Here is a 22,624-nt window from a genome sequence, read left to right as displayed (position 1 = left end):
CAGGTAATCTTAGGTTTTATAACATACAGTCGGGAGGAACTACTGGATATAAGAGCAACGTCAACTTACCATCATTACGACCAGGAATACAACTTTCCCGAAGCGGATCCTGTGTTTTGCCCACCACCCAGGACAATGGATCGGATCCCAGCCGGCAATCCAATACAACGACACCGTAAAAGGGGCAGACGAAGCGGTCTTCTGGTAAGGCTCCGGAGACGGGCACATTGCGCACGGCTCCCGAGCATACTACTCGCCAATGTCCAGTCTCTTGACAACAAGGTTGATGAAATCCGAGCAAGGATAGCATTCCAGAGAGACATCAGACTGTAACGTTCTTTGCTTCACAGAAACATGGCTCACTCGAGACACGCTATTGGAGTTGGTACAGCCAGCTGGTTTCTTCACGCATCGTGCTGACAGAAACAAACATCTTTCTGGTAAGAAGAGGGGCGGGGGGGTATGCCTTATGATTAACGAGACGTGGTGTGATAACAACATACAGGAAATCAAGTCCTTCTTTTCACCTGACTTAGAATTCCTCACAATCAAATGTCGACCGCATTATCTACCAAGAGAATTCTCTTCGATTACAATCACAGCCGCATATATTCCCCCCCAAGCAGACACATCGATGGCCCTGAACAAACTTTATTTGACTCTATGTAAACTGGAAACCACATATCCATATTCATTGTAGCTGGGGATTTTAACAAGGCTAATCTGAAAACAAGACTTCCTAAATTCTATCAGCATATCGATTGTGCTACCAGGGCTGGTAAAACCCTGGATCATTGTTATTCTAACTTCCGCGACGCATATAAGGCCCTCCCCCGCCCTCCTTTCGGAAAAGCTGACCACGACTCCACTTGGTTGCTTCCAGCCTATAGACAGAAACTAAAACAGGAAGCTCCCGCTCTCAGGTCTGTTCAACACTGGTCCGACCAATATGATTCCACGCTTCAAGATTGCTTCCATCACGTGGATTGGGATATGTTCCGCATTGAGTCAAACAACAATTTTGACGAATACGCTGATTCGGTGAGCGAGTTCATTGGCGATGTGGTACCCACATCAACTATTAAAACATTCCCAAACCAGAAACCGTGGATTGATGGCAGCATTCGCGCAAAACTGAAAGCGCGAACCACTGCTTTTAACCAGGGCAAGGTGACCGGAAACATGACGGAATACAAACAGTGTAGCTATTCCCTCCGCAAGGCAATCAAAGCTAAGCGTCAGTATAGAGACAAAGTAAGAGTCGCAATTCAACGGCTCAGACACAAGTGGTATGTGGCAGGGTCTACAGTTAATCACGGATTACAAAAAGAAAACCAGCCCTTGAGCTCTCCTTCACTACAGCCGACGTGAGTAAAACATTTAAATGTGTTAACCCTTGCAAGGATGCAGGCCCAGACGGCATCCCCAGCCGCGTCCTCAGAGCATGCGCAGACCAGCTGGCTGGTGTGTTTACGGACATATTCAATCAATCCTTATCCCAGTCTGCTGTTCCCACATGCTTCAAGAGGGCCACCATTGTTCCTGTTCCCAAGAAAGCTAAGGTAACTGAGCTAAACGACTACCACTTCCGTCATCATGAAGTGCTTTGAGAGACTAGTCAAGGACCATATCCCTCAACCCTACCTGACACCCTAGATCCACTCCAATTTGCTTACCGCCCCAATAGGTCCACAGATGACGCAATCGCAACCACACTGCACACGGCCCTAACCCATCTGGACAAGAGGAATACCTATGTGAGAATGCTGTTCATCGACTACAGCTCAGCATTTAACACCATAGTACCCTCCAAACTGGTCATCAAGCTCGAGACCCTGGGTCTCGACCCCGCCCTGTGCAACTGGGTACTGGACTTCCTGACGGGCCACCCCCAGGTGGTGAGGGTAGGTAACAACATCTCCACCCCGCTGATCCTCAACACTTGGGCCCCACAAGGGTGCGTTCTGAGCCCTTCCTTCATTACCAACAACGACGAGACGGCCTACAGGGAGGAGGTGAGGGCCCTCGGAGTGTGGTGTCAGGAAAATAACCTCACACTCAACATCAACAAAACCTCGGAGATGATCGTGGACTTCAAGAAACAGCAGAAGGAGCACCACCCTATCCACATCGACGGGACAGTAGTGGAGGGTAGAAAATTAAGTTCCTCGGCTTACACATCACGGACAAACTGAATTGGTCCATCCACACAGACAGCGTGGTGAAGAAGGCGCAGCAGCGCCTCTTCAACCTCAGGAGGCTGAAGAAATTTGGCTTGTCACCAAAAGCACTCACAAACTTTTACAGATGCAAAATCGAGAGCATCCTGTCGGGCTGTATCCCCGTCTGGTACGGCAGCTGCTCCGCCCACAACCGTAAGGCTCTCCAGAGGGTAGTGAGGTCTGCACAAGGCATCACCGGGGGCAAACTACCTGCCCTCCAGCACACCTACACCACCAGATGTCACAGGAAGGCCATAAAGATCATCAAGGACAACAACCACCTGAGCCACTGCCTGTTCACCCCCCTATCATCCAGAAGGCGAGGTCAGTACAGATGCATCAAAGCAGGGACCGAGAGACTGAAAAACAGCTTCTATCTCAAGGCCATCAGACTGTTAAACAGCCACCACTAACATTGAGTGGCTGCTGCCATACATGTAAAAAATCACTAGCCTCTAAACAATGCCACTTAATATAATGTTTACATACCCTACATTACTCATCTCATACAATGCCTTGCGAAAGTATTCGGCCCCCTTGAACTTTGCGACCTTTTGCCACATTTCAGGCTTCAAACATAAAGATATAAAACTGTATTTTTTTGTGAAGAATCAACAACAAGTGGGACACAATCATGAAGTGGAACGACATTTTTTCGGATATTTCAAACTTTTTTAACAAATCAAAAACTGAAAAATTGGGCGTGCAAAATTATTCAGCCCCCTTAAGTTAATACTTTGTAGCGCCACCTTTTGCTGCGATTACAGCTGTAAGTCGCTTGGGGTATGTCTCTATCAGTTTTGCACATCGAGAGACTGACATTTTTTCCCATTCCTCCTTGCAAAACAGCTCGAGCTCAGTGAGGTTGGATGGAGAGCATTTGTGAACAGCAGTTTTCAGTTCTTTCCACAGATTCTCGATTGGATTCAGGTCTGGACTTTGACTTGGCCATTCTAACACCTGGATGTGCTTATTTTTGAACCATTCCATTGTAGATTTTGCTTTATGTTTTGGATCATTGTCTTGTTGGAAGACAAATCTCCGTCCCAGTCTCAGGTCTTTTGCAGACTCCATCAGGTTCTTCCAGAATGGTCCTGTATTTGGCTCCATCCATCTTCCCATAAATTTTAGCCACCTTCCCTGTCCCTGCTGAAGAAAAGCAGGCCCAAACCATGATGCTGCCACCACCATGTTTGACAGTGGGGATGGTGTGTTCAGGGTGATGAGCTGTGTTGCTTTTACGTCAAACATAACGTCTTGCATTGTTGCCAAAAAATTCAATTTTGGTTTCATCTGACCAGAGCACCTTCTTCCACATGTTTGGTGTGTCTCCCAGGTGGCTTGTGGCAAACTTTAAACAACACTTTTTATGGATATCTTTAAGAAATGGCTTTCTTCTTGCCACTCTTCCATAAAGGCCAGATTTGTGCAATATACGACTGATTGTTGTCCTATGGACAGAGTCTCCCACCTCAGCTGTAGATCTCTGCAGTTCATCCAGAGTGATCATGGGCCTCTTGGCTGCATCTCTGATCAGTCTTCTCCTTGTATGAGCTGAAAGTTTAGAGGGACGGCCAGGTCTTGGTAGATTTGCAGTGGTCTGATACTCCTTCCATTTCAATATTATCGCTTGCACAGTGCTCCTTGGGATGTTTAAAGCTTGGGAAATCTTTTTGTATCCAAATCCGGCTTTAAACTTCTTCACAACAGTATCTCGGACCTGCCTGGTGTGTTCCTTGTTCTTCATGATGCTCTCTGCGCTTTTAACGGACCTCTGAGACTATCACAGTGCAGGTACATTTATACGGAGACTTGATTACACACAGGTGGATTGTATTTATCATCATTAGTCATTTAGGTCAACATTGGATCATTCAGAGATCCTCACTGAACTTCTGGAGAGAGTTTGCTGCACTGAAAGTAAAGGGGATGAATAATTTTGCACGCCCAATTTTTCAGTTTTTGATTTGTTAAAAAAGTTTGAAATATCCAATAAATGTCGTTCCACTTCATGATTGTGTCCCACTTGTTGTTGATTCTTCACAAAAAAAATACAGTTTTATATATTTATGTTTGAAGCCTGAAATGTGGCAAAAGGTCGCAAAGTTCAAGGGGGCCGAATACTTTCGCAAGGCACTGTATGTATATACTGTACTCGATATATCTACAGCATCTTGCCTATGCCGTTCTGTACCATCACTCATTCATATATCTTTATGTACATTTTCTTCATCCCTTTACACTTGTAAAGTTGTAAAGCTGTGTTGTTACTGGAGACCTACTGAGCCCCAATATACCAAAGTCTGGTTGGTAATTGTGTACCATCAGTGGTATACCGATAACCCTTTTCACAATACTGAGCAGACCCAGACCCAAGCTGAGAGGAGCTGTACTGCTCTGGCATGGTTACACATCCACCATGGATGCTGGAACAGTGTTGGAAAAGATAAGGCCTATGTGAAAGAAAGATGACCAAGCCAGCACGGTACAGGTCAGGTTGGTACAATAGTGTCAAAAGGGTATACTCACATTTTTATGTTTAATTTCTAACCCTATTTCATTTGAATAAATTCTTTGAGAACCACGTTGACATTTTCAAAACCAACCACCAGCTTCAACGAAATAATGACCGAACACCAAAATTAACAAATTATTATAATATGACTTACAACTTAGATGATCATACAGGCAATAATGACAGACACATTATGCAACAAAACTGAAAACAGTTGGTCAAAACATCAGTGGACACTCAAAACAAAAATCAGAACTGCTAAAGAATTTAGAATATCTCAAATAATCAGAGAAACACATTTATATCATCACAACCCATTGTAAAAAAAACAGCTCTGTCTCAAGGACTCAAGTGTCCAGTATGGGGTAGGAGCTATACACATCAGGCCACTCACAGTAAAGCCAAGCTCTTGTGTCGGCAATGTTTATCCAACAAGGCTAACCTATCCCTGCTACACCAGGGGCGTGTTCATTAGAGCACACAATGGAAAACGTTCAAAAATATTACGCAACAGAAAACAAAAAATGTGTTACTTATTGGACAGGTTCAGTTAGTCCCCTCTTTCAGTCCATTTCTTCCATTTGGTGCCTAATGAACACAACCCTGGTCAACATTCGTACATTTATAGAAATAAATAGACACACTAATAAAGGTGCACACACTCTCAGTATTGCATTGAGAATGACTGACAGCTTTCCATAACACGCTTACACAGAGACACACATACACACAAAAACGCTTCAATCTTCAGGGGGACAGAAAGACAACAAAACAAAACCGAATTGAGTCACTGATGATCGTGGTGCCGTCATTGGCAATTTGGGGAGGGTATTTGTTCTCGAAAGAGACAGATTTTGGGGTTGGTGTCTGTGCTAATATTAGGGATGAATTTGGGGATCTTTCTTGGGTGAGGATCGGGCGTTCATCCTCAAGGGATGTTGGGAGTTTGGTCTCTCCGTCACACACATGGTTTCTTTGGATGGCCGTCAGGGCTTCACAGGCTGGATGGAGATGAGACTGCCAAACTTGAAGTGCTGAATAACAGGGAACTTCTCCAAGCACTAGGAGTAGACAAGGAGAAAGAGAGAAGGGAGGGAATTTACCAGAATGAAGAGAGATAAAAAGAAGATGGTCAAAGAGAGAGAAAGATAAGGAAGAAAGAGAAATGGGGGGGGGGGGGGGTTAAAAAGAAAGATGGAGACAGGAAAGAAAGAGATTGGGTATCAGAGATGAGACATTCGAGATATTTGTTTACCCTATGAGAAATACATAAAGCGAATAGAGGACCAGTGGTGAAGAACAGAAATGGTACAACTTGACACTGCTTTACTTCATCTAGTGCAAACTTGGTTTAGCATCATCCATACACACCAACCAAAGCCAAAGCTATGGACTTGTCTAGAGCAAGCAACTTCGTGCAATTCACATAAGGTGGTCTATGTCCTGAAATAAAGCAAAAATATCCACTCATGGGTGTTTCTTCCAAACAGCCTCTAAAAAGCAAGTTGGTGGATTTGTTATCCAGCAAGGTGTCAAAGCTTGCTTGCAAGAGCTTCCAATCACTGATTGTTATCGCAAATTTGCATCGCTGATAATTTGCATAAATGCTTCAGACTGGAGCTACCACAGGACAGCTACCATTAACCCTTATCAGGTCATCTTTCATCTCATCCACAGCTGCCAGTCCTGGCTCAGTTACCTCTGGCTGTGACAATTTGGTCACATTTACATTCGGCTAACCATTGAGAGTTGTATCTGCCTTTTGTGTGGCTAGCTAGCCACTTCCAGACCCGACGAGACATTGGTATTTATACTCTCCATGGACGTCTCAAAATCAGGGCTGTTGTACGAAACAAATGTATCATTGGATCGTCTCTAACCAATCAGAGTATCAAACCAATGATGGCTCTGGCACAACCCATTGGAATCTGGGGCCAATTAGAAGGGTCAGACTGTGTTCGCATTCTACAAGGCATCAGGTAGGAAAACTAATCCAGGCTCATTGTGGAGAAGAAACGCTAGTGGGCGTGGCGTTGTGCGGCAGCGAACCAGCTAACTTCACACTCAGATCGCTGGCATATGAAACTTTGATAAATAAAATGGGAGTTTTTGAGTACCGTCATTTTTCAAATCCATGCCTGTTTCTACAATCGTGTGATCACCATTGAAAACAATTACATGGGGACGACTTTCACCTGGCAGGCAGTTCACACTCCTAAAGGTGATAGACTGTTGGGGTGATTGAGTTGCCCAGTTCCAAATTGACCACTAGTCCCTAGTTAAAATAAATAAATAAAGAAACGCCTTGACCTCTAACAGATGACTAACATTGCTTCTGCTTACTACTTGGTAGTACCACATTGCCAAAATCTCTGTGGTTATATCTTCGGAACAGCCTGTAAAACTGGTCTAAAACTAGTCTATCAAGCATTGTGTCAAAGTTTGCTAGCGAGCGCTTCTCTCCTCTGACGCAATGTTGCGTCGCTGATCATTTGCAGCCCTGAAGAATGCAGTGTGCCGAAGTGTTTGTTTACCATTAAAATGTTGAGAACATATACAGAGTGACTTTTTTTCTTTTTATACACTACATCTCTAACCGCCAAGAGTGAAATGATTCAATGTCTCCTTGTGCCTCCATTGGAAATGACTGATATACAGTAGTTCAGTGGCTCAAAGTAATAAAACAATGTGAATCCACAGAAAATGCTAAAGATTTAGATGTGTACCGTCAAAATTATTATTGCGCAACTTTGGGTAACACTTTATTTTACAGTATTTACCTAGTATTAGTGCTCACCGATTAACTGTTTTTTAAACAAGTAATTGACTGAAGTGGGTTCAATAATTAGAATTCCATTTTATTTTTTCTGTGAGCTCCATGCTCATTTTCTCACTGCAGTTTCTCTAGTAATAAATCAAGACCGAACTGTGCAATGCAGTAGGGAGTTGTAGTTTCCAAAAGCCCAATAATAAAACATAATTACCACGTTTTCTGTGCTAAACTAACTACAATGACCATAATCCATTGCGTGCCTACTTGTTCGGTCTGTATGGGGCAGAGCCAGAGCAGAACAGGGGATCAAGAGGGATAGAGAGCAGTTGCTTCCCGATGTATCTCTACCTGAAAATGCATGATCTAAGTGATTGATAGTTAGTATTCAGAAGTCATAAAAGTATGCCTTATTTACTTTGAAGAACTACTAAAAACAGTGATTTTGTCAGACAGGGTCTAACTAGGGTCTAGTTAAATAAAGCTTAAAAAAAACAAATATAGAGATTATATTTTTATTTTATCTTACCTTTATTTAACTAGGCAAGTTCTTATTTTCAACTAGCTCTTCAGAACACAGTGGGTTAACTGCCTGTTCAGGGGCAGAATGACAGATTTGTACCTTGTCAGCTCGGGGATTTGAACTTGCAACCTTTCAGTTACTAGTCCAACGCTCTAACCACTAGGCTACCCTGCCACCCTGAGTTGGAATGAAATAAAAGCCATCAAACAAATGTAATATATACAACTGAAATATTTGATTAAGTAATGTGAATAAATAAGGGTTAAGTGATAAGCAGTAAAAATAATAAAAAATGTACTGTTATTTTTTTTGTACTAAAACAACCTAATCACTCAGCACTACCCATCTACTTCAATACTCAAAAACATTACATGGTAATAGCATAACAATTCCCAATAATAACTATTTGAGTTGATTTATGGTTGATACAACAGCCACCTTGACATGCTACACTGGTATCAAGTATCAGAGGTCTCTAGAAAAGGGAAGTACTTCTTCAATCCACATTTGTTCAGTCTTTGTCAATTGACTTTATAACGTCTGTAAATTAACACCCCAAAAAAAGTCCACCAGGGTCAGGATAAACATTTGAACAGAACGTCTTGTCTGAGAGTTGCATATTTTGTTGTTGTGCCCTAGCAGAAGTTGAGAAATTGCGAAAGGGCTGAGGAGGGAAGCAAGCAGCAGGCTAGAGGCAGGGCAGCGGTAGAGAGAACCAGAGAAAAGAGGGAGAGAGACAGAGCTGATTCCCTATGTGGGGCCGGGGGAGGGAGAGTGGAATGCGAGCCTGGGAAGGATGGGGGGGGGGATGGGTGGGTGGGTGTTAGCAGACAGCTTGGCCCCTCAGCTCTGGGAAGACTAGCAGGCCCACTCTTGAAAACACAGGATGTGGGCTCAGGCAGGAGAAGGGGGTGGGGCCAGCGATACTCTCACACACATACTGACACTGTTCCGCTCTCTCAGTTCCTCTTGTTTAACCCTTTCCTGCCTCTAACTTATCAATAGAATCATTAGCCTACTCTCTCTTCAGAACACTTTTACATTTATAACCACACTTCAAGATAGCGTTATGTCTTAACTTATATTTGAGTATTAATAAGATTTATTTATAAGTCTCTTTATTCTGTTCCACTTGGGAGGACTACACTTCTGTTTGAGTGAAATTCTGTAAACATTAATGATTAAACTACTTTTCATGACCCCTGACATGAAATTGAATCCCTAGTCTGTAATACCTCAAACTGCCACTGGGGAAATCCAGGTGACAAAATTCACCTTTAAAAAGCAAAGTCTGATTTCAACTAATGACATTTACCCCTTGATTTGGGAGAGTATGACTCAAATATCTTAATGGGATAAGTACAACTACCTTGTAACCTGACTGACTTATGACTCCACTGTTTATATCTTGGTTGTCATAGGATACTGTGTTAACTAAAAGATATACATCTTCAAAACGTGTTAGAAACCAAGTGCAATTGAACTGTTAATGTTATGGGACCCATTTTCTTTATCGTTTACCTTTTATTTTAGGGGGACCCACTGTCAAGGTTCATCATACACTTTTAAGTGTAGATTTAGATTGTTCTCACTCTGTGGGGTGTGTCTCCTCTTACCTCTGCCTTGTACATTCGGATCAGGCCCTGGTTGACTTTGGACCAGGTGGGGACAGCACTGATGTTCCACAGCTGATTGGAATGCTCAGCAAACGGACCAGTTTTCATCTGGGGGAGGGGAGAGAGAGTGTGTGTGTGTGTGTGTGTGTGTGTGTGTGTGGGGGGGGGGGGGGGGGGGGTAATATAGAAAGAGAGGGGGGGAGGGGGAAGAAAGAGAAAGGAGGAGAGCGTGAAATATATGTTTAATTCATCCATTAGCTAACCAGCCAGTAAGCAATATATAAGCCTAAGACATTACAAGACATAATGACAGGCAGGTCAACAGTTGTCCCACTGTCCATCTCATACTTTTTGGGGTGCTAGTGAGGAGAGTGCATTTCTTTTTTCTTTCTGTGTGTGTGTGTGCGTGTGTATGCCCTTATATTTACCCCAAGGGAAGAAAGAAAGACAGACAGAGACAAAGAGAGCAATAGGGGCTCTGAATGAATGAATGAATGTAGTGGTAGTGTTTGGGACACAGTCTCCCTCCACAGCACCTCCCCCCCCACCAAAACCCAGAGGACGGCTTGTGACCGGGGCAGGAACCCAACCCTAGCCCCTGGCTTCCCCCGGGCCTCCACCAGAGAGGGACGGGGGTGGGGTCTAGTGAGGGTACCCTGAAGGAAGGAGTGATTCACAACAGCATGTGGGGAAGGAAATGACTGGTGAGTTTAGTACACTACACACAACCTCCCAGAGAGGCTGAGGCTGAGGCTGTGTGTGTGTGTGTGTGTGTGTGTGTATATATATATATATATATATATATGCACATTTGTGTCAGCATGTGAGCGTTCGCACGTGAGAGAGAAAATATGCAAGCAGAACAACAGTTTGTCTGAGAGACCATACAACACACACACAAACAGAGGAGGGAGAGAGAAATGTGCTTAAAAAGGCACACATCCATACACAAAAGAAACCTGCATTTATACGCCCCCCCCCCCCCAGGGGGACAAACACTTATCTGGAGGTGAATGTATTCCCTCCCAAATATGCCCTCCAAGACAAAACCACCAACAAAAACTCCTGCAGATCTGTCGCACGCTGGGTCTGTAAGCTTTGAGGAGACTCCTATGGTAGGTACACCTACAGCTCATCCCTTGGCAGTAGTACTGTGTACCCAGAGTCTCCGAGAGCATTCAGTCTACTTGAACGGAGCAATACTCAATCACGAGGTGTCAAACAACACAATATTGAGAAATGCAATAGATGAAGACCTACCAACCAACTGAGACAACTTCCTGGACAAAACATTTCAGTGTAATAGTGAAAGTGTAAACTTCACAGTAAAAAAGCCTATCCAACCAAAAACAGAGACCTAGAAAACCTGAGCCTACTTCTTCACTATGGTGAAACACTAAAACAATACAGAAATACACTACGGAAAAAGAAGGAACAGCACATCAGCTCAATGTAATTGAAGAACCCATATAATCTAACCACAGTTATCTATCCAAAATGGAGATATACGGATAAACCACTTCCCCAATCTTTTTGTCTCTATAACAAAGAACAAAAACATATACATGATCAATTACAAATCTTAGACTCAGCTATTAAAGACTACCAGAACCCAGTGCATTCTCCAATCACATTGAATGAATTAAAAAGGACATAATACATCCCTCCAACCCAAAAAGGCATGTGGTGTTGATGGTATCCTCAATGAAATGATCAAATATACAGACCACAAATTACAATCGGCTAAACTTAAACATCCTCCTCAGCTCTGGCATTTTACCCAATATTTGGAGTGATCACCCCAATCCACGAAAGTGGAGACAAATTTGACCCCAATAACTAGATATGCGTCAACAGCAACCTTGGGAAAATCCTCTGAATTATCATTAACAGCACACTTCGTACATTTTCTCAGTGAAAACAATGTACTGAGCAAATGTCAAATTGGCTTTTTAACAAATTACCATACGACAAACCAAAGGCAAAGTCTTCTGATGCTTTGTTGATTTCAAAAAAGCTCGACTCAATTTGGCATGAGGGTCTGCTATACAAATTGATGGAAAGTGGTTTTGGGGGAAAAAAAAACATACGACATTATAAAATCAATGTTCACAAACAACGAGTGTGCAGCTAAAATTGGCAATAAACACACAGATTGCTTTCCACAGAACCATGGGGTGAGAAGGGATGCAGCTTGAGCCCCACCCTCTTCAACATATATATACAACGAATTGGCGAGGGCACTAGAAAAGTCTGCAGCACCCGGCCTCACCCTACTAGAATCTGAAGTCAAATGTCTACTGTTTGCTGATAATCTGGTGCTTCTGTCCCAAACCAAGGAGGGCCTCCAACAGCACCTAGATCTTCTGCACAGATTCTGTCATACCTGGGCCCTGACAGTAGATCTCTGTAAGACACAAATAATGGTGTTCCAGTTTCCAGGACCACAAATACAAATTCCATCTGGACCCCGTTGACCTAGACCACACAAAAAACTATACATACCTCGGCCTAAACATCAGCACCACAGGTAACTTCCACAAGGCTGTGAACGAGCTGAGAGACAAGGCAAGAAGGGCTTTCTATGCCATGAAAAGGACATAAAATTCAACATACCAATTAGGATCTGGCTAAAAATACTTGAATCAGTTATAGAACCCATTGCCCTTTATGGTTGTGAGGTCTGGTGTCTGCTCACCAACCAAGAATTCACAAAACAGGACAAACACTAAATTGAGACTCTGCATGAAGAATTCTGCAAAAACATCCTCAGTGTACAAGGTAAAACATCAAATAATGCATGCAGAGCAGAATTAGGCCGATACCCGCTAATTATCAAAATCCAGAAAAGCTGTGTTAACTTCAACAACCACCTAAAAGGAAGCAATTCCCAAACGTTCCTTAACAAAACCATCGCCCACAGAGAGATTAACCTAGGGAAGAGTCCCCTAAGCAAGCTGGTCCTGGGGCTCTGTTCACAAACAAACCCTCAGTACAGCAACACAATTAGACCCAACCAAACAAAAAGATACATTCTTTCCAATGTGTCAAGTAATTATTTTTTAAAGATATAGCATTCTAGTTTGCGCTTTGGCCCAAAACAGAGAGTACACTGTGGCAGAATACCTGACCCAAACTTAAGGAAAGCTTGGACTATGTACAGACTCAGTGAGCATAGCCTTGCTATTGAGAAAGGCAGCCAAAAACAGACCTGGCTCTCAAGAGAAGACAGGCTATGTGCACACTGCCCACAAAATGAGGTAGAAACTGAGCTGTACTTCCTAACATCCTGCCAAATGTATGACCATATTAGCGACACATATTTCCCTCAGATTACACAGACCCAAAAAGGAATTAGAAAACAAACCCAATTTTGATAAAACTCCCATATCTACTGGGTGAAATACCACAGCAGCAAGATTTGTGACCTGTTGCCTCAAGAAAAGGGCAACCAGTGAAGAACAAACACAATTGTAAATACAACCCATATTTATGTTTATTTATTTTCCCTTTTGTACTTTAACTAATTGCATATTGTTACAACACTGTATATATGCATAATATGACATTTGAAATGTCTCTAGTCCTTTGAAAATGTTGTGAGTTTAATGTTTAATGTTAATTTAGTTTTGTTTATTATCTATTTCACTTGCTTTGACAATGTAAACATATGTTTACGGTGCCAATAAAGCCCTTTGAATTGAATTGAGAAGAAAAAGTGAGAGAGAAAGAGAGATCAGGAGAGGAAGAGGGAGGCAGCAGCAGCTGCAGCAGCTTTTTGCCGTTTGGGGGAAGGAACAGAACATAGCAACACCTCCTCCCTTCCCCTCCTTTTCTGCCACAGTCTCAAAATCACATTCCCCTCCCTCTGCCACCACCCAACACACCCTCTTCTAAAGATGGATATGGGGTACTGTGTGTGTGAGCATCTTGTCAGTCCTTACTTTTCTTGCATTAACACTGGCCTTATGACTTAACACTGAATTTGCTTATAGCTGCTTTAGTCACTATGACTGAGATGTGGTTGTCGTACCTAGCTACCTTAAGATGAATGCACTAACTGTAAGTCGCTCTGCTAAATGACTAAAATGTATTGAAAAAAGATTTGTAAAAATACATAAGTCCAATTCCTCTGTCTCACAAAATGATGATCAGAGTTTTGTGAACCAAAATTCAGTCAACTCAAATCAATTCAGTGATTCAATTAACACATTAGAAATCCCCATAGAATGCAATTGGGAGAAAATATAAATTCACAACCCGCATCACACACAATTCATTGTGTGTATGAACTGAACTGCGGTGGCATGGACACTGAACCCTGCGGAACACCCATTTTCTGTTTTTCCTTCTGCCTAAATGTCCCTCTCACCTCATTAATGAATTTGATACACTCCAGGAACATGTAGTCGTGGTGATTCTCGTTGACCACTTTTTCATCGACAAAGTGCTTGGGCTCCAACGTGGGGTGGTCTGGGACAAAGGGAGGAGGAAGCAGAGGACAAAAAGAAAAAAACTGTAATTAGACACACCGACCACTGGGTGTCACTCTTTCCCTTGCCACACTGCAGTATAGCCCTTATAACTATCAAATATGCATGACACATATTTTCAAATACTTCCCCTGTGCATGGGTGAAGTAGGCTTTGCCTGGGCTAGTGGAGTAGGCCTCTTACCTACAAACTGGGAGCTGCCCCATATGAAAGGTAGAAATTGGAAATCATCCAACCCCCAGACCCCCTGGCTGCCAGCAGGCTCCATTCTGTAGGTTTTCTGAAGCTTGCGCATGACCACCAGATACCTGGTGGGGTTTTAAAAAGAAAGTTGTAGTTTCATTTATAGTCCATACGAGGCACATACAAGCATTTACAGATTGTGCACACATAAAACAGTGCCTGTCTCACCTGTCAAACACCTTGAAAATGATGGCCAACTGGTCATCTACCCTGAGAGCTCCGATCTTGCAGAGACAGCAGAGGAAGATGGCAAAGGCAGCCTCGTGACCTGACAACAACAACCTGTGTCATTTATGGACAGTCACACAGGCCGATGTGATAAATAGAAGTATGTCCTATTGTTACTAATAGAGTTGTAGTGGGCAATACCAAAGTCAAAGGCAGAATATATGTGTAAAGGACAGAGTTCTGAAGAGGGAAAGAACAGGATTTGTGATTCAACAGTGCCCTCTAGTGGGCATGTGAAACAGGGACACACGTTAGGGACGTGTCTGTCTGGGTGTTACCTGTTCCATAGTCTATCCTGGTGGAGTTGCCCACCGCCTCCTTCAAATACACAGCTATCTCTGGAGCCGCAGCTGCCTTGTCTTCTGGGATGACTGCTGCAACCAGGCCCTCTGCTTCCTACACACACCATTTTTTACATTTGTGTCATTTAGCAGAAACTCTGAGCGACTGCATATCACAACAAAACCTTTCACACACAAACAATTTTATTAAAACACTTGTGAATAGTATAAACCTTTTGTGTGTGTGAGTGTTACCTGGTCGAGCTTGGCGTACCAAGTCCTGTAGGCCTTGTTGCCGAAGCGAGAGGGCTGGTCTTCAGGAGGGGTCTCATCTATCCAGCGGTCCAGAGTCCCCAACAGAGCCAGAAGCTTCTCTATGGTCTGAAATGAGAACAGACACACTGAAACATTCACAAAAACCCTGCTAACATATTTAACTGTTATTTGGATACATTTGATTCTTATTAGCACTTCAGCAATTTTGCCAAGAAGGTGACATGCAACGTTAGTGAAGACCTATACAAAAAGACTCAAAACTGTAATTGTAATTGTTGCCTAAGGTGCTTCCACCATGTATTGACTCGGGTAGGCGGTATATTTCAATATCATCAAGATATGTTTTTATTTCAAATTAATTCATACATTTGCCATCAATTGTTACTTCCCAAGGCTCTAAGGGAAATAAATGTGAAAAGAACACAAAGGGGGTGAATACTTCTTGTTTGTGTACCAACAACAGCACAAGGCATTGTGGCTTGATATGACCCCATTCGCCCTGTGTCCCTCTCGGTCTTCCTGATGATGGAAAGAAAAGTTGCCTCCTGAGACCCATTATGGAGGGGGGAGTTGCCCATCTTTCACACTGACTGACAAGTCAGCTTCGCTATGGCTGTAGATGGCCCTCCCACTTCACCTCCCAAACTACTCCATAATTCATGAAAAGGAGGGACAGTAGTAGTCCGTGTATGTGATGCTAAGAAAGGCAAGAATACAATATAAATGGATTTACATGTATTTTTTACGCATGGAAATACAGCCTGTTCAGGTGGGATGGAATTACAGCCTGTTCAGGTGGGATGGAATTACAGCCTGTTCAGGTGGGATGGAATTACAGCCTGTTCAGGTGGGATGGAATTACAGCCTGTTCAGGTGGGATGGAATTACAGCTTGTTCAGGTGGGATGGAATTACAGCTTGTTCAGGTGGGATGGAATTACAGCCTGTTCAGGTGGGATGGAATTACAGCCTGTTTAGGTGGGATGGAATTACAGCCTGTTCAGGTGGGATGGAATTACAGCCTGTTCAGGTGGGATGGAATTACAGCCTGTTCAGGTGGGATGGAATTACAGCCTGTTCAGGTGGGATGGAATTACAGCCTGTTCAGGTGGGATGGAATTACAGCCTGTTCAGGTGGGATGGAATTACAGCCTGTTCAGGTGGGATGGAATTACAGCTTGTTCAGGTGGGATGGAATTACAGCCTGTTCAGGTGGGATGGAATTACAGCCTGTTCAGGTGGGATGGAATTACAGCCTGTTCAGGTGGGATGGAGTTTGACCGACAGCATAACATCACAATCTGATCTGAATAGTCTGACCAACGAGCAGTCATCTTTTATTTTCATATGTATCTTCCTACTTTGTAAGGGTAAGCTCTAGAGAACGGGGTAGCAGGTAGCCTAGCGGTTAAGAGCGTTGTGCCATTAAACCAAAAGGTCGCTGAATGAATCCCTGAGCTGACAAGGTCGTAAAATGTGCCGTTCTGCCCTTGAGCAAGGCAGTTAACCTCCAACAACAACTGCTCCCTGGGCACAGATGACATGGACGTCGATTAAGGCAGCCCCTCGCACCTCTCTGATTCAGAGGTTTTGGGTTAAATACAGAAGTCACATTTCGGTTGAATGCGTTCAGTTTTGCAACTGACTAGGTATCCCCCTTTCCCTTCCCTTAGTGTCTAGACGATCCCATCTGCCAATCTGGGCCGTGTATGTAAATATATTTAAATTTGTATCAACACGCACACACGATCAGATTTAGCCATTAAAATGCTCAAAGAGGCTAAAAGGGAAACAAAATATTTAAAATATACAGCCATTGAAAGGAGCGAAGTACAGAGATCCTTGATGAAAACCTGCTCCAGAGCGCTCAGGACCTCAGACAAGGGTGACAGTTCACCTTCCAACAGGACAATGACTAAGCACACAGTCCTGCATTGTCTTGGCTGTCTTCGGGACAAGTCTCTGAATGTGCTTGAGAGGCCCAGCCAGAGCACGGACTTAAACATGATCAAACATCTCTGGAGAGACCTGAAAATAGCTGTGCAGCAACGCTCCCCATCCAACCTGACAGAGCTTGAGAGGATCTGCAGAGAAAAATGGGACAAACTCCCCAAATACAAGTGTGCCAAGCTTGTAGCATCATACCCAAGAAAAATCAAGGCTGAAATCACTGCCAACGGTGCTTCATCAAGGTACTGAGTACAGGATCTGAATACTTATGTAAATGTGATTTCAGATTTTTTTTCTTCTATAAATTATCCGCCCCAAAAATGTCCCTTGTTTTTGCTTTGGCATTATGAAAACTGGAAACACTTATCTCCCTCACTAGCTTTAAGCACCAGCTGTCAGAGCAGCTCACAGATCACTGCACCCGTACATAGCCCATCTATAATTTAGCCCAAACAACTACCCCTTCCCCTACTGTAATTATTTATTTTGCTCCTTTGCACCCCATTATTTCTACTTCGCACATTCTTCCACTGAAAATCTACCATTCCAGTGTTTTACTTGCTATATTGTATTTACTTTGCCACCATGGCCCTTTTTTGCCTTTACCTCCCTTATCTCACCTCATTTGCTCACATCGTGTATAGACTTATTTTTCTACTGTATTATTGACTGTATGTTTGTTTATTCCATGTGTAACTCTGTGTTGTTGTATGTGTCGAACTGCTAGGCTTTATCTTGGCCAGGTCGCAATTGTAAATGAGAACTTGTTCACATCTTGTCTAACCTGGTTAAATAAAGGTGAAATAAAAATGAGGTAGTGTGTAAATTGACGAAGAGAAAAAAAAACGATTCCTTCAATTGTAGAATAAGGCTAATGTAACAAAATGTAGAGGGGTCTGAAGTTAAGGGGTCTGAATACTTTCCAAAGGCACTGTATATACAAAAAAAATAGTTTATAGAACAGTTATTTTCACTTAATAAACATCATGATTTAGACACAGTGATGATTTAAACAGACTGCATGGGGGCTTTAAATGAACGATGTGTAATAAACCTTGTTTCCATCTGAAGATATGTCACTACATCATGAGTTACTAGTGTTAGAAAGGATGCTACATACCTCAGACACTTTGTATTCACATGTAAGTTTCTTCCCCTTCACTCCCTCGTTCAGCGTCAGAATGAATCCCATGTAATCAGCATACGCCTTTGAGGAAGAGGGAAGGGTAGAGAGATATGGTTAGTACTCTGAATGAAGGACCTGACTCTTCTAGTTCTCCAATGCTGTCATAACAGGTTTCATATACCCTTTGTATATTCGGTTGGGATAATAAAGACTAATCTACTTGAACATGACTATCTGGGTTGAGGCATGCCGAGTACCTGGGTTGTGTTCATTAGACTACGCAACAGAATACTTTTAAAAAGCTTTTACAATGGAAAACTAAAGAGTTCATCCCAGTAGTCCCTCCCCATTTAAGTCCATTTACTTCCATTTGGTGCCTAATGAACAGGCCCCTGGAGTTTTTCCATTTCCATGTAGTGGGTGTCTAAACCCTCTGAGCTATAGATAGGTTCATTTCTAAACCTATCATAGGTGTGGCGTACCTGGGAACGTTTCCACTTCCCCATATCAGGAAACATGCTGATCTCCTTTTTGGGCACCATGAAGTTCTGACAGACAGGGATCGGTGGTGAGTCATCTTCGGGGGAGGAGCCTGAAGAGAAGAAGGGGAAACGAGTCATGGCATGTCAGCTGTGTCCCAATAGCTTGAGTTGCATGCTAGCTGTTCCAGTCATCGCACTAATTAGCAATGGCTTGCGAAATTACCGTCAACTTCCTTCAAACTCCACACAGAGACATAAAAATGGTATCCATGGGTTCACCTGACTCTGGGTAAGTAGAAAAATAGCGTAATTGCCAAAATCTTGCACTATCCCTTTAACCAAACAATCAGATTACCATATCCAAACTCTGACCCTGTTTCTGTAGGAGCAACTTCTGCTACTACTTCTAATGCTGCACTGTGTTCGAGGCCTGATTCTGAGACCTAATACAATAGTGTCAGCTTCAGCCCTCCCCAACAAATTCTGTTTGAGTAATCCCTCTGGAATAAATAAAAGTTTAAGAATAACCACACACAAAAATACATAACACACGCACTTTAAATGATTTCATGTTCTGGGTTTCTAACTTAAAGGCAAAACAAGCTTGTTTTTTCACCTGTCTTTGGTCCACTCAGTAAAGTGACCGGGCAAAAGAAACAATCTAACATCGTCGAGTGCAGGGGAGTTTTCCAGTTGCAACCAAATACACCCAAAAAATGATTTCAAGGACTTAAGGCCTACAGTGACACACACCTGCACCATGCAGCCCATATATGGGACTCATCAAGCATTGGCACGCCATCCATACAGATTTGTTTTCGTCATCACTGAGCAGCACATGAAAACATTGATATAGTCTAACTAATGTCAGTGTGCCCTGTATAAAGCTATGGCATCATGTATGACACAGACTGACACCGAAAGGGAAAGGCGGGGACAATATTGCCTTTTTCCCATCCATTGACTTCATGCCCAAATGGCTATTAGCACATTATATCAATAGCTAGCTAACTATTAAAAGTTACGTAGTTAGTGTAAAAGTCATTTGCCATTAATTGGCTCATGCTGATTGTACAAAATGAAAGTAGCTAGCAATCATCTATATCATGCAATATACAACAAGTGGGTCTAATCCTGATTGGTTTAAACCCCATCCAGCCGGTGTCTATTCCACAAATTACCACCAGCTAAATATACACCGTTAAAATTCCTATTTACTCTGTTCCATCTGACTGTGCAATCCGCTGGATCATCAGCCCAGCCAGGCAATTTATAAACTTGATCTCCACTATAAAAAACATCTAGACATTATCTCACATTTCTTTTAGACTATGATTAGGTTTTCAACAGCAGAGATTTGCCTGAACCTTGCTGTCTGTCTCTGACATTTGCAACATTGTTTCAACATTCAAATTAGATCTCCAGCAGTCCCATTGTAATGAATGCGTCGGGAGTTGGGACAAGACAGACAGGCAGTGTCTCAGCGAGTGGAAATCCTGAATCGCCTGGCATAATTTCTATGGATATATCACAAAGAAATGTAAATTGAAAAAAGGTACAACGAAATTAAGTGCAGATATTTTGCAGACTTTCCAGCTTCAGTTTGAGTGATTTATTTATTTAACTAGGCAAGTCAGTTAATAACTAATTATTTATAATGATGGCCTACCCCAGCCAACCCCTAACGACTGTGCGCCGCCCTATGGGACTCCCAATCACGGCCGGTTGTGATATAGCCTGGAATCGAACCAGGGTCTGTACCACTGCGGTGCAGTGCCTTAGAGCGCTGCGTCAGTCGGGTGCCCTAATTGTATTAGCGGTGTTGTTGGCTAGCTCCTCTGAACAACAGTGACCTGATGAGTGAGCACATTTGCTATGCCATGTGAAATCGCGCCTCATTGGCTCATTGTTATGATGTATCCAAATAAGTGTCACCAGAAAACAGCTTCAACAAATGCAAATACTTTGTTGTTATTCTGGGTGCATTTTTTTGACGTGACTGTAATTTAGCCGTAGTTGGCTAGCTATCAAGCAAGGGATAAGAACGATGCCAACCAGTATGACAATAGAACATTTAGAACGTCGAATCCATAGAGACTAGGTCGCGTCTCTAGCAACCGAACTGATAGACCAGCCGGTTTGGGTAGCAACCCTAGATGCGTCGGGCCAAACAACACCCATGACAATATATCCTCCAAAGACTGGCTTCGCGGGCATTATCACTTAATTATACAACGGGTGGTTCTAATCTTGAATGCCGATTGGTTAAAACCGCATTCCTGGCGGTGACTATTCCACGAATGACCACCTGCTAAATCTGACGTTAATGTCTATTTAATCTGTTCCATTTCACTGTGCAGTCCACTGTCTCCGGTGGTAATTTGTGGAATAGACACCGGCTGGAATGCGGTTTTAACCAATCAGCATTAGACCCACCCGTTTTATAAATTATGAAAACAGTCATTACTGAGCAGCACATGAACACATTGATATAGTCTAACTAATGTCAGTGTGCACTGTATAAACTATGACACAGCCTGACATCGAGGCGGGGACAATATTGCCTTTTTCCGTCCATTGACTTCATGCCCAAATGGCTAGTGGCAGTGCATTAGCACATTCTACCAATAGCTTCTAGCTAGGTTAGCAAATTGCATTGCTAGTGTAACATAGTCATTAGTCATCAATTAACTCATGCTGATTGTACAAAATTAATTTAGCTAGTTATCATCTACGTCATGCAATAGATATAAGGTTCTGTAATTTGCTCACTACTAGCTAGCGCCTCGAATTAGATAGCTACTTAACCACGAACAAATAGTCTAGCTAGCTACATTGCTAACCAGGACCAATTCATTGGCTCACGAAAAGTTACGAGCAGCATTGTTCCACATGGGGAATCTCCTTCTACTTCTTTCGTATGAGAAACCATTGCATTAATTTTAATATTCCAGAAAATTCAGCATTAAACGATGAAATCAGCTACCTGAATGGTGTTCAGTCTCCGCCATGTTTACAAGAATTGCGGTACAGCCAGATATCTCACCGGATGTATAAATGTGAAGCATCCGGTTGGCGTTTCCACTCACTACCAAATATGGTGATGAAAGGAAGCCAATGGAGAAGATGGCGCGAGATTGAGTTTGGCTGACATTCTGCAAATTTTCTCATCGATGAAACATTTAATCTCAATACAGTTTTCTGTTTCCAAAAATCGACTCAGACTAAGTTTAGTAGACTTTACCCTTTGGCAAAGTGTTTTTTTAATTGCTTTGTTTAGAAGTGGAAATTAATGCGCACGCGCACTTCACATAGTAGGCGTTCCATAACGGATATATGTAAATACCTACCAGAACGCGCAAATAGGATCTCGCTAGCTCGTGCTTGGCTCTGCCCACCTCCTTGCTTGTTCTCCCCACTATGATTAATTTGCTCCCATTGGAAACGACACGTTGTTGTCTATCTTGGGGTAGTTATACAAATCTTTGGTTGAAGTTTTGACAACATTAGTCACCTTTCAACTTTCACCCTAGTCTCGAGCGGCTTTTGCAGCGCGCCCTCGTGCGTTGTTGCGGGGCACTGCAGAGACTAGTGCGTAGGCACCATAGATGTAGATAGAATCGGATTTGAGTCCTCTATTTGTCACATGTATCGAATATAACAGGTGTAGTCTTTACAGTGAACGGCTTACTTATGAGCACTTTCCCAACAATGCGGAGTTAAAAACAAAGAAAAGATTTGCCCCAAAAAGTACCAGTACAGAGTAACTGTGAAGGGGTACGAGGTAGTTGAGGTAATTAACATTACATCTGCATGTGGGAGACACGCGGTATAATTCCTTCCGCAGCATGGGGGCAGTGTTGTCACTTAGTGTTTTGATTTGATCTACACAACGTCTGA

The 22,624-nt window shown here is 42.8% G+C and overlaps 1 protein-coding gene across 1 annotated transcript; it reads right to left on the bottom strand.

The window, feature by feature from the left end:
• Positions 1-4,864: 4,864 nt before the first annotated feature.
• On the bottom strand, positions 4,865-21,779 carry LOC139408366 (protein phosphatase 2 phosphatase activator). The gene is made up of 10 exons (XM_071152154.1): positions 21,711-21,779; positions 18,725-18,834; positions 18,237-18,323; positions 15,147-15,272; positions 14,889-15,006; positions 14,551-14,650; positions 14,323-14,447; positions 14,019-14,119; positions 9,647-9,754; positions 4,865-5,798 (listed from the first exon to the last, which is right to left on the bottom strand). Exons 1-10 carry the CDS (start codon positions 21,733-21,735, stop codon positions 5,724-5,726), a joined length of 975 nt encoding a protein of 324 aa, XP_071008255.1. The 5' UTR covers positions 21,736-21,779; the 3' UTR covers positions 4,865-5,723.
• Positions 21,780-22,624: the final 845 nt, after the last annotated feature.

Source organism: Oncorhynchus clarkii, chromosome 5 (genome assembly GCF_045791955.1).
Source record: "Oncorhynchus clarkii lewisi isolate Uvic-CL-2024 chromosome 5, UVic_Ocla_1.0, whole genome shotgun sequence".
Classification (NCBI taxonomy): domain Eukaryota; kingdom Metazoa; phylum Chordata; class Actinopteri; order Salmoniformes; family Salmonidae; genus Oncorhynchus; species Oncorhynchus clarkii.
The sequence above is the reverse complement of the archived record's forward strand: the minus strand, read 5'-3'. Positions and strand labels throughout refer to the sequence as shown.